The sequence below is a fragment of the Triturus cristatus genome, chromosome 4_2 (assembly GCF_964204655.1).
Source record: "Triturus cristatus chromosome 4_2, aTriCri1.1, whole genome shotgun sequence".
Taxonomy (NCBI): Eukaryota; Metazoa; Chordata; class Amphibia; order Caudata; family Salamandridae; genus Triturus; species Triturus cristatus.
The window spans coordinates 331,096,401-331,110,223 of record NC_140586.1 but is presented as its reverse complement, the minus strand read 5'-3'; the positions used below and the strand labels follow the sequence as shown (position 1 = coordinate 331,110,223).

The following is a 13,823-nucleotide window of genomic DNA, read 5'->3' as shown; positions in this document are numbered from 1 at the left end:
TGTTTTACTGACTGGGTAGGCTGTCCTGTCGCTGGACAGCTGGCGTCTCATGATCTCTGTCTGCACTTCTTCTGTTGGTGGTACGCGGAGGGGGGGACTCTATGCTGTTTCTGGTTGTGTTTTGTTGTCACTTGAAGAACATCCATGAGCCCACGTCTACTCCATTAGCGTAGTGTCTTACAAGTTAACGGCCTGCATTGTTTGTGGTGTTAATTAATCAATGCAAGTCCAGTGTGTCTCAACAGTGTTTAATTTTTTAAGAGACAGCGCCATTTACCACAACATTGTATTCCATTGTGTGGAAATTTATAGAGCGCTTCGTAACTGCAGAGTTTTCTGATTCTTGCCTTTTTGTATGCAACGGCTTGCTGTCCCATTCCCAGGTAAAAAAACAATGTTTACATAAATAAAGCGATTTGGTGTATATTATCCGCATTCCTGATTTCATTACTTTCCCTTCCTTACAGCAAGAGACGTAGATATCAAACGTGCAGCAAGGTCAGTGGCACCACAACCCCGGAATCAGAGGGGCCCATTGCATCCCCAAATTATAGCTGTTTTTTATTAACACATGTTGATTGGGGGTGCGGGGTGGTCCGTTCATATATTAGGGCCCTATATGTTTTGCAAATAGTATTTCTTGTAACGCTAGCGTCATGAAAAGAGCAATACCAAATGAATTAATGAAGCTAAACAGACCCTTGTACCAGTGGGTTTTGTTTGTATTAGGCAATTACTGCGTGAAGTGAATTCATGTGGCTGATGGGTTCTGATGCATGTGGCTGACAGGTGATGCAACAACAGCTGTTCCTGAGTTTGTGCGCATCTTTTTCGGTTACACTTTTCAACAAGGCTAATGGACCGGGAAATTGGGCACTTTCAGAAGTTGTTAGCTGGGTAAACATGCTGATTGTGTGCTGCCATTTCTTTAAACGAGTCGCCTCTGCGGGTTGGCATTTCTCCTGATGGTATGTGCAGTATGCCAATCATTTTACGCCTCACCTCTTTCAAATGTCACCAGCCGCCCCTGTGTAATAGAGGAGTTCAGGACTTAACCCATGCGTTTTATTTCTGTCTTAATAATGTTGTAGAGGCCAAGAATTGTTTCTTAAAACCCATATGTTTCAGGTATACTCTTTCTACTATCAATGACCTTGTTGACTTAATGGAATATCCGTTGAATGAATGTGTTTGTTATAATATGTAAAAATTCATGAAATCTTTTTTACCTATATTTTAAAAGGACATTTTTTATCAACATGTTTATAGTCAAACTGTTATATTAAATATATGGTAAATGTATTTATTTTAAATTGTTGATCTCTGCAGAGGTCTAAATCAATAAACAAAATTGAAATTGTGTCTCCCCCCATGGATGTCAAACTGACATGAGGAGGGCTTTAGAACCCTCCTAGTAAACAGCTTTTATTGTCGGCCTCCTGAAGTGATCCTCATTGAGCTGCTGCCAGTCCATACAGCAGAGCAACACAATCTGCATGTTGCAGTAAATACCCTACACTTTTCCTCATTTAACCCCTTCAGTGCCCATGACGAGCTGGACTCGTCATGGGCTGCGGTGGCGCTGTGCCCATGACAAGTCCAGCTCGTCATGAACTCCGCCCGCTAATAAAAAGCGCGGCACTGGGCGGGGAAAGGGGCGGGCATGCAAGGGGTTAAGTTCCATTAAGAGTGGCAAAACTTAGCAAAGGGTGAGATATTTAAAGCAACCTGTAATTACTCTGGGGCATATTAACAAGCGGCAGCGATAATTATCGCTGGCCGCGCCTAGCGCGAGTTTCCCTATCGCCGGCTATCACTGGAATTCATCGCCAAGCTAGCGTTGTATTTACAACACTTAGCGCATTGGCAATGAAAATTCCAGCGATAGCAGAGAAATGTCCCAACATCGCTGGAAAACTAACGATGACCTTGCTGATACGACCCTGTGGTCGTAACCCCACATTCCACCTCCCATGCAAAGTATGCCTAACACTGGATTTTAGCAGACGTTAAAATCCAGCGTTAATGGCCGGTTAGTGTGATTTTGTTTATCGCTATGCCGGCCAGGGCATTGTTGTAAATATCACGAAGCTGCCTTCGCGATATTTTCCCATGTAGTCTATTGAGGCACGCCTACTTTGCATCTCATTAACAATGCGATGCAAAGCGGGTGCTAAATCACGGAAACACGCGCTAGCATGTCCTTGCTAATATTGCGATAAAATTATCGCCGCTTTTTGGCCCGAAAACAGACGCTAAAGTGGCGATAATTTTATCTCCTCCTCTTGTTAATATGCTCCTAAGTGAGGTGAATACCACACATCTTGGAATTCTATCCCCTGCGTAGCAGGGCTTTGTGCAGGGGCTGAAATACACCGGTCTAATTAAATTCAGGGTCTTGGTGATTTGGCACCTTGGAGTGTGCACAGTAATATATTTTGAGTTTTGCATGAATCTAAGTTGGCATGTCATCCTTACTTCTATTAGCCAGCAATAACAACCAATTATCCCAGTTTTGCAACGCCAACATCCTGATAAACCCTCTTTTAGGTTCAGTTTTATAACATTTTAAGCATCCTCTCCTTTCTCTGCCTCCAAAAACCAGCGTTCTATTTCAGGCCCCCCAATGTATGTATGTGTCTTGTAAAGCGCACTGCTGCCCTGAGGCGTCCTGGCGCTGTAGACCGCTGGGGAACCCGTCCTGGCTATCCCTGTGAGATGGTCCCTCCAGGGTATCTCCAAGGTGAAACCAGGCATCCCCGGCCAATGGGTTTCCAGTCCATAGCTATTTGACATTTAGCCAACAAAAGTGCCTGATTGACGAAGCAGTATTATTCCAAGGAGGCACAACTCAGGCCTATGCAACACAGTTTTAAATGTTGAAGCAGTGATTATATTGGGGACCAACAGGACATGCCCATGCCTATGTGAGTGTGTTTTTCCACATGCAGGGGCATAAGGAGTCGTGTACGTTTTACGCAGTGACCAATGATTAAGATAGGTCAGTTGCAAATAATAGCATTGCAGCAACTTGAATTGAGCGTTCCTCACGATATGGGTGGGTAGGCCAATGCGAATGCCCATTAACATACATTGAGCTAATGTCCCAGATCCATGGATCAGTCCGCCCTGATGCCCCAGATTGTGTTTTGTTCATGTCAGTAGCGCAGGATACAATAATGATACTGAATCCCACCAACATCTTCCTATCTGAATATTGATTGAGGTGATTAGGTTGATCCAATTCCTTATGTTTACACGATGAATATATTGCTCTTGTAATTGAGCCACACATGAGAAACAAGTGTGTAATTTATATATGTGCTGTAGGATGTGCCTGGACTATGGGTGCTACATGTGCTACTTATGGGTGTGGCCACTCAAGAATTCATTTGGATTTAATGTCCTGGAACGTTACATAAGATGGAGGATACGAGAGCCCAGATATCAATTAAATTTAGGGCTTCTACAAAGCTCTCCTGAGGCCTTTTAATGATGACCTGGCTCTAGGGTGTGCCTGGTAGAAGTCCAGAATTGTTCGGAAAACCTCTGTACTCTCCTGCCTCAATATGTCTGGACGTATTACTCCCAAAGGTTTCAGAGGTAGTTCAATGGGAAAGCCTCACCATATTTTGTGCCCTTGTGTTTGGTCTCCCTGAGTAGGAGATCCCAACTCCATCTTGCTGCTGACTGACGCTGTGAGCAAGCACTATGGCTAGACCAGTCTTGAAACAATACATAAAAGGCAGGAACTGCTTGAAACTAGTGCTAGAGCTGACATGTGGAAAACAAAAAGCCTGTTTGAAAAAGTGCAATAAGTACGCAGTAGAAATCACCAGTCAAACTTGGTTTAAGCATGGGGCAGAAACCACCAGTCATTATGAGAAGATCTCTCATCAACCACAATCTGGGGTCGTAAAGACGTGAAAACTGAGAAACACTTCTTTGGTCCAGGGGTAAGGTCGCTGACTGCCAACTCCCATTTAACAGGTTTGAGAACAGAAACCTGGAAGTTCTTCAATCTGTCAGGAAAAGTGTTGTCTCAAGCCTCTCTTTGGAGAACTAGTTGACTGACTGCTGATGAGGGACTGATAGCACTTTTGCACTAAAGAGAGGTTGCTTAGAAAAGGAGTACTGCATAAGGCTGGGGCAGGAGGAGAGGAATGCAGCCTCCTGCAACCTAAGTAAGGATCTGCTATGCTAGGTCATGTGGTGAGTTCATGAGACTCTGGTGCCCCGGTGGCATGCCTAGAAGCAGGAGCACCTGTAATATCTTGCCATCCATGGAATTCATGTCCTCTGGTTTCTCCCAACAAGAACAAAAACCCTGTGACTGATTGGCACCTAGAAAATGTTATTTTTGTGTTAGTTCCAGCAGAAGCCAAAGAACCTTGAGAGGACTGGTACTAAACACAGTTCACATTATGCAACCAATGATTACTTTGACTTCCCTCAGATCACCGCTGTAATCCATGGTAGACTCTTCACTTTGTTTTTGGTACTGAGAAAGAAAACTCAATGAGAAGATCCATAGACCCCGGCTAAGATCCACTGGAGATTGGCCTCCTCTCACATAATTACACACCATCCAGGACGAAGCACATGGCTGTGCACAAGACACAGAGGACAGACACAGCAAAGACATCAGTCAAGAAGGGTCTACTGAGCTCTACCACTCCTACTGAACCATACAGGACCACCCAGCAGTGGGAGGCATACAAGTCATGCCTGCATTTAGCTCAAGCAGGCCCAACCCAACATGGTCTAAAACTAAGGGGCTGTGGGTGGGAGCATCATTATAAGAAACCTGTGATTTTGTGACTATTTGGGTGCTACTATGAACCCAGCTATATGTCCTCTGGAGTGGTAGATGAAGAACAGAGAGAGAGAAGATTTGCACCCACCAAGATTGCATGAGGCCTAGCTTGCAATGACTTATATATTTATTACCATACTATTGGCAACAGCATCCTTTATAACCACCTGTCCCTCCCACACAGTGATTAATACCTTCCTAACTGTTTTTGCCCTCCGACTTTTATGTACATTTTTTTTCTCTTACTTGAATGTATGGCCTGGACAATAATATATTAGTTGCTATTAAATGGCTCATCGAGCTCGGAGTTTCTACTGCATACCACCTAACTTATTATGCAGGGCCTCTAGACTTTGCTGTCCTATGGGTGAAGTGCTGTCAGATGGGAAAACCTTTGAGTTCAATAAACTGATTTGCTATTGGCAGTCATAGTTATCCGTACAGGCCACAGAAAGGCTAGGAAGCAAGTTTTATTTAACTAGAATCAAACCTAATATTGTTGAAATGTGCACAAAGTGAATTATAAGCTTGACCTTAAAGTGACTTGTTTAGGAATGTTTGTCATAGCTGCATAATGTTTTGCTTTAACAAATGTATTATTCATAAGCAACATTGTGTTCATAAATATCAAGAACTTCCTATTTTCTCATGTTTCATATAATATTTGAATAGAATACCTTGTGCATTATGGACAATAATTTTTATTCGTATTGAATGAAATGCATTACCTAGAAGTGATTTTGCCTTTTAGTTAGTAGTTCATTGTTCTTGCAGTGAAACAAATCGAGATGTCAAGGATCAACCTATTCTATAATGCCTATGTGAACTAAGTCTTATGTTTCCAAAATCTAACTACAAAAGACTGTCTGTAGCTAACCTTGTGATAATTTTACACGCCACATGTATTTTTGAGGGAACAGAGGAGCAGAACCTGCTTACTGAAGAATGCGGCCATCCTATTCGTCCATGGAGAAAGAGACCTGATACAATGTTTTCGACATGTATTCTTGACTTTTATATTAGTGCCTGTTCCTAAGTTGTAGAATACTTTTTCTTTTTCCCTTGCCAGACTCTTGACGGTTGTGGCTACAGTCGCAGCTGTTACCGATTTGTTTCACTTTGCCATTTTGATCATTGGCAGATTGCTACTGCAACTGTATGATGATTTACTTGGATTTATTGAAACTCAGCTGAGTCTCATGATCTACTCTTTATGGAAATATCTCCTGTTCTAATTTGGCTTTGAAGATTTATGCTTCACTGATCTTACTCTTTTACATATTAACCTGAACTCTTCATGGGTTCTATAAATCTAAAACTCTGATCCTGTGCCTAGAATAGGGATTTCTTCCCGTGTATTAACTGCCCTTAATGCAATATTTGATGCTTTATCCTAACCATTCTTTTTTATGATATTTCTGTAAACGTATTAGATTTATGGACCAACTGAAAATAGTCTCTTAATGAGAATAAAGGTTTTGAAAACTTATCCCAACTCTCATCATTGATTGAACTTAAACTGCTGATGCACTTTAGAAATGTCACCAAAATGACAAAACTTTAATAAGAGGAACTAGAGGTATGATCTTTTAACATTTATAAATAGCACCTGAAAGCATTAATCAACAAACATGGTCACCTGCTTTTGATGGCTGGGACCTAAGCATGATTTGAGGCTGACCGCTATGGAGCATGATTAAGATGAAGACACCAGGTTCCACCCAATTGGAATATTTGCCCTGGGACTTAGTCTCAAAAATGTAAGTACAAAGTCTCCAGCGTGGCAAGGCAGCAGGCTGCAGCCAAAGAGGGTTCCACAAAGTCTTATAGCAGTGGTACTCAGTTTCGGAGAAGCTGTTTGTTTTTTATGGGAATTCTCAAAGCAGAAGAACATGAAATTGCATACACAGTGAAAGTTCCTCACCTGCTGGATACTTTTATCCCCTTCACCCGATCAGATTGTCTTCATTCACACTTTGTCACCTTTTTGAACTTGGGTTTCTCCAGTGGGTCTTTAGCTGCAGGGTGTAGCAGAAGAAGGCTCCCCTAGGCTGGATACCATCTCCACAAAGTCCAGTTGCATAGGATTTGTCATCTTGAAAAAGCTCACCATGATAGAAACCTGAATCTTTAGCCCAATGGCAATGCACCATGGTCAGATTGGCTTGAGAGGTTTGTCCCGGTCCTCCACAGGTCTTTGAAACTCAAAGGTTTCTAAATCCAAGGTTTTCAGGGGTGGTAGGAGAAGTCCATCCAGACAAAGCCAAGGATTCCAAGACCTCAGGAGGAGACCTAGGGGTCAGGAATCACTCTAGCAGATTCCACCAGCAGGGTCCAAGGCATGTCCAGATGGATTGGACAGTTCAGAATCTTCAGAAAAGGCCTCCCTTCTGCACCTTGTTGTGTCCCTGTAACTTGAACAGGAGGTCAGCTTTATGACCCATCTCGGGTCTCCGGTAGCAGGTTCATTCCTCTTCCATTCTTCTGCAGGTCCAGTGTCGTTCTAGAGGGCACAGGGGATGCCATATGTATGTCTAGTGGGTTGACTTCTGCATTCTCACTAACCATCGAGATGAAGGTTCCTAGGGGTTACCCAGCCCACTTTTGCACATTTCCTGTGGTGCCCACTAAAGACAATCCCAAAGGGCCTCTCTCCCTAAATCCTTCTCACTACCTAAATCCTTCTCCACCTGTGCAGAGCCAGTGTGCCCACCACAGAGGTGTGGCCAGGAAAATGAGCAACCTCTCCTCTGAGGTCACTCCAAACAATTAGGGGAAGCAGCTCCCTCCCAACTGGGATTAGTGCTGCCTTAACAAAAGAAAGGGGCAGTCCAGGTGCTGTCTGAAATCTGCCTGCGACGGGGATGCACCTTTGAAGTAAATTAAGTTCCTGGGCACTACCCAATTGGTCAACCTGAAACAAGAACACAACATCTTCCCACAACCAGGTCTTTGCTCTGCTCTGGTAGCAGTTTTCACACCTCATTCAGGGCTTGAACGCTTAGCTGGATGCTAATGCAAATTAGCTTCCTAAGGCTTTAGGCAGGGTAAAGGTAGCTTTCTAAAAGTAACTGTTCTTTAATATTTATTAAAAATTCAATTTCACTAGTGCTTTAACTTGTAATAAATATTCCAAAGAGTACTTGAATTATGTTTCTAGTTGCTTTCTAGCCAAATATAGCATAATTGAATGTAATAGGGCAACCCAGTGTTTCTCTATGGAACAACCAGCATTGATACATTGAAAATAGCTTTTATGTGTCAGTCACTATAAGGACATGTTGAGCATGAACTTTTTACATGCCCTGCTTTTAAATATTTAAAAGGAAGGTTTAGACCCATCAAAAGGGTTGATTTTGATATTTCCCCAATCGATAAAGTCATGAAAGGAACATTGTGGGCTAAGGATAACACATTGAAGGTTTAGATTAAAATGTAACTAAACTAGCAGAAGGTAATTGTGGAAAGATAGGTTATTGTACAAAAATAGGGTAGGAGATCCGTATATATGGTTGTGGATATACTGAATGCTGTGGATAAAATCTTTATGGACGTAACACAAGTTTGGTCCAGCATGGTGTGAGACAGAATTGCTTTATCACAATTTTAAAACTCTTTGGGAAAGAACAATGAAAATTAATTGCTTATATTTCTTTCTATGATGCACAGTCACATATATGACTAGGAGAGATTAAATGGAGTCCAAGACATACTACTGGAATATCTTCTCTAACAGAAACAGGTTGTTCTTTTCTACTCCAGTTGCCATTGAGGTTGTATCTACCTTGGTATTAAATTAATTTATGTTGAACTTGACTACTTAGCATGCTAATCAGGTGGTGTATATGAATGTGCTTTGAAGCTTTAGATATTGTAGTCATATGGATTAACAGATTTTGATGGATCTAGGTATTATTGGTTTGAATCAACCTATTAAATCAACCTATTAAATTAGGACTTCTTTGTATGTGAAGTCAGTAAGTGGATATCCCAAACATATTTTAGAGATCCTGCCCTTTGAGGCATATGTGGGGATTGCCCACTTTAAATGGTATGATGGAGAGAACCATAAACCTGATGTCCAAAGTCATTTAGAGCCATAAACCCTGAAAACTCAGCGGGATTGTAATGTTTAAATGTCTTTTTAATGTGCACTAAACCCATTTTGTGATTCAATCCCAATCCCAAAACAGGTTTAGAAATGCATACTGAATCACAGTTTGGGTGTCCTCACAAATTGCAATTCAGAATGCTATTTAGCAATGGTTTGCAATCACAATTTCAGCAATAAACCATTAGTAAGATTCTGACACGTCAAAGCAGGTGGTAATCTATTCACAAAGAGGAAGGGGCCTGCTGTGAACCCCTTCTGTTTTGTCCATGTTAATAAAATGTTTGTTTGGAAGGGGAAAGGAATCCCAAGAAAATGTGCTATGTGTGACCCCCACAAGTCACCATTCCAGTAATGGTAGCCAACTGGAGTGTGTTGGGATTTGTGACCTACCTCATGAACAGTATTGAGGTAGTTTGGATTACAATCCACTGCGAATGGTATTAGTAAATAGGACAGTCATGAAATTTAATTCCATTCGCAAAACATTAGTGCACAATATTTGTTCACAAGCTGCTCACTACTCTTAGGTAGTCATGCTGGACCTGCTTTTGTTTCAAAGAAAATCAATAAAAGCTTTTTAACACAGTAAAACACACCTGTCCCGCTGTAGGCCATAGTTTGACTGATTAAAACGATTCAGATGCCTCTCTATCAGCCAAAACACCACTGGATTAGGCAAAGACAACCGGAGCCAAGTCTTAAAGCGGGTCAGGAATAACAAGTCGTAAGGGTAGCCACCTTCATCGGTACGACTCACGATCCAGGCACCTCTCCTGCTGCTAAGTAGCACCTGAAAAATAAACCAGACAAACAGCATCTACATTTATGTACTCTTTGTATTCTCCCACCCTGGCCCAGTGCAGTGCAATCAAAAAGTCTCAATAAAACATACATTTAAACTTCACTTAAACACCTGTTTTATGTCATTGTGATGATCCAGCGCGAGATCGGAGAAAAGGGGAAAAGAAGGGGACAAATATATATATACAACTATCCTCCCTGTGTCGCAGACCTGACGTCACACTAGCTCATTCACACACGCAGTCATTGGTGGGGCCCATAACACCAACACTCACACGTCTCCATTCATGAGTCTGCACACAGGAGGGATGATGATTTTGTGCTGGGCATGTGGGGGGGTACCTTATTACCTATAGGGAAGAAAAGTTATTTTACAAAATATACATTAGCATTCACCACCTATAGATTCCTAATCCCAAACATCAAGGCACTCCACCCACTTGGTCGACGTACCAATTAGTTGGATTGGTTGATGGTGATTTAGAATCAGTTAAAACACATTTTAAGACTCAGAATCCTTTATTCTCTTCATCGAAAAACCACAAACTCGTAATTTCTGTTAATCAAATATTTGTTTATCTAAATATTGTTTGCAATTAATTTCGACATTTATGATTAATCAAAGTTTAGAAATTTAGTCAAGTAATACAAATCGCTGGACATTTATATTTACCTATTCTTGCTATCTGGATTTTTCTCTAATTCATTTGGCTCTGCATAACCGAATTTAGCCGTTAATTGTCCAAATAAAGCAGGCCAAAGCTCAAAGTCCAAAGTTCTTTGCTCAGCACGTTACAGTCCCAAAGATCTCCAAAGGACCAGAAATCGTGCAAGCATCTGTCATCGCCTGTGGGGTCAAAGAGGGTGTGCAGTCATCAAAACCGCCGAATGCCAGCATAGATGTCAGGAAAAATGGAGAATGGAATGCCCCTCCCTATTCTACTGCTCTTTTTATAATACATTTTGGGAGAACATGAAACATTTTTAGGCGATGGAAAGTTGTGATTGGCTGATTGGAAAATGTCCGATTTTTATTCTATGAGGTTCCCATGGATTTTGCGGGTTCATTTCGGTAGCTGATGTTGCCCTTATGCAACAATGTTTAAGGTTTACTTGCATGTCCCAATTGTTCATTTAGACCAGTTTTTACTGACTGAAGTTTGGCAGTCCACCAAGATCCTATCCTTGACCAGGAACATGGTGACCCGAGGTTGTCAGGAAGTTCACGGAGCCATCCGAGTCTGCGCAGTAGGCATCGCGCTCACGAGACGGTGGCCACTTCTGAACTCGATTTCAGATGCCATTTTTAAGTAGGCCCAAATGTCAACTTAAGCAAAACAAACACAAAAGAATAATTAATACAAAGAAATTATGATTCTAATGTTAAACCTTCACTAATCCCTTTATGTATTAGTATTTTCCTAGCACATAGCAACATTTAAAGCGATAATACTCACCTTTAGGATCCAAACAGGAACGCAAACATCACATAAGCAACATAAATCATGCGATATTCTATTACCACATGTACTACTATTAATATGCGTACATATTTTAGTTATTAGAGTTAATTTGCCATGCAAATAGCAATTTCCCACGTATAATTGGTGTATGCAAATAGTTTGTTTAGTTTCACACTACACTCCGTTAGTAAAATTATAATCAGTAGGTTATATAGTCAGTCTTTTCATGCAAAATAGAGGAGGTATACAAAATGTTGTTCTACCTGCTCCATCAATCCCCCCTTTGGGGATTTTTAACATCACCACACTACCTTAAAATTTTGTAAAATTTGTAAAATAGAAATTAATTCAGTTCTCTTAATATTTTGTTAGATCACATGACTGTTTCTCCTGTCTCTTCTTCTCTTGTATTTTTATACATATTTTCTTTCCACTCTTCTAATTCTACCTCTTCAAATTCTCTTTCTTTTCTTTCTTTCTCTCTTTTCTTTACAATTTCTCTTTTTATGTTATTTTGTATTTTCCTTCTTTTGCTACATAGACATCCTAATCTCAGAATTAATACTAGAATAATCACACATGTTACTGGAAATAATATCTTACCAATAAAAGTACTACCTAGTTTTAATGAAAAGTCTTTAATAGCAGAAAACTTTTTTCCAATCTTTTCCCAAATACCTTCAACCTCCAGTGGAACAATCTCCTCATGCAAATCAGTTTTATTCTTTATGTACGTCTTTAAATCTTGACTTTCGTCAGGATTGTAAGTACAACAATGTTAAACTTTCAGCATTCCACAGACTCCACCCTCTTTTGCCAAAATTATATCAAGGGCAAGTCGATTTTGCATTACCATGGCTCTCATGGCAACCATTTCGGTATTTACCAATAAAAATCCTCCAGCAGTGCTTTTTGACAAGCGATCCACTACTGTTGATAATTTTCTAATTTTATGTGCATTCAGAGAAGATATTCCAACTGCTGGTATCAACGCTCCAAAAATGTCTCCTACAATTTCTGACCAAGATTCTCTCCTCCTACGTGTTAGTTGTCTACCTATCTCATGTGCACCATCTTTTCCTCTTCCCACATGAAATATCTTTGGGAAAAGCAGACCTAGATAACATGTGACATACCAATGGTCAGGTAACTGATAATAAGCTTTGTTCCCGCAGATAAAATATAATCCAGGAAATACCGGATCATTTCCTCCTTTAAATCCCCATCTACCCATGATTCTATAAGTATCATGGCAATCACTTGTGCCTACAAAATTGTTATCATATGCAGTCTGATTTCTTCTAATACACAACTTCCCTTTCTGAGGCCAATCTAAAGCCATTGTTAGACTAGCTTCTCCTTTCAAATGTTTTTCTCTTTCAACATCCCAAACTGTCTTTTCTTCTTTTCCCTCAGGTACCTTCTTTTGCATTTTTAATCTCCTTTCGTCTACCATATCTAAGAAAGTCTTCTCTTCTCTTTTCAGACTACAAGTTAGATTATTTCGAAAAATTGACTCTAATGTTAATTCATTAGTTTCTAAGAAAAATTCACCTAATACTTTAGCAGATTTTACTTTATTCAGTTTATTGACTACAGGTACTTGTGAAAATATGTTATCTACATCTGAAAAATAGTATTCTAGTCTCCCTATTTTGTAAAACAACTGCATGCAGACATAACAATCCCTCACATCCATCGTCTTCACATATTCGTACAATAATTTTGAAAAAACATTGTTAGAAAAATCAGTAATGGACCTATCTTTATGTAAATAATTTCTATCTATTTTAGTCGGATAAATCTTTTGAATCTTTTCTACATAGTCTTATTCTCACTATGACCTTCTATTGTTTCTAATGTAACCTTATATGAGACCATTAAAGCTAACGCACTCCACAGAAGCATTAGTAATCCTGTACAACAACAACACATTTTGCACCATCTTCTAAGGAACACACATGTAGATTTTCTACTTTCTGTGTTTGCCATTTCGAAAAATGATCAGTGTCTTTTGACTTAGCCTCTTCTACTTCACAACTAGTTTTGTCTAACACAAGGCTCTAAGCACCTACTTGGTTCTTTTTCAGTTTTATATCTTTTTCGGTAAATTTCAAGTTTCTCCTTTCAGAGCACTTTTGTTTCTTCAGTTTGGCATTTGATCGTCTTTTACTTTTCTTTCACAATCTTGATTCAAAATTTCCTGAACATCTGTCTCTTCCCTGATGTCGGACAAGATAACTCTTAGGATTTCTGATTCTTCGTCTTCCTCAACCACTTCTGATATAGTCACCTCTAGATCTCCTTGGCTGTCTGCCTCTTCTTGTACTTCAGGAAGTGCCACATACGACCATTCTGGTGACTTATACTTCTGGGTAGGTTTTCTCATTCTCTTACTTTCTTCTGAAGGTGTCTGTTCAACTTCTTTTGATTTCTCTTGGCTAGACACCTCATTTACTTGTTCAGCTCTAGATGAATGTACTTGTGTCAGTCTGTATCTCAATCTCTTTATCTTGTTTGGCCAAATTTCATCCTTTGCTGGCCTTTTTAACTTACTTCCCTTTTCATTTCTCTCAGTTCTCCATACTCTTTTCCTCAGGACTCGACCTTCTGGTACCTCTTCATCACT

General features: G+C 40.3%; 1 protein-coding gene across 1 annotated transcript in view; it reads right to left on the bottom strand.

Moving 5' to 3' along the window:
- LOC146833817 (dimethylaniline monooxygenase [N-oxide-forming] 2-like) overlaps positions 1–13,823 on the bottom strand; it is a 602,486-nt gene that overhangs the window by 144,147 nt on the left and 444,516 nt on the right. The window contains exon 6 of the mRNA XM_085600095.1: positions 9,527–9,720. Coding sequence (XP_085456221.1) covers positions 9,527–9,720 — 194 coding nt within the window. The remainder of the gene's footprint in view (positions 1–9,526; positions 9,721–13,823) is intronic.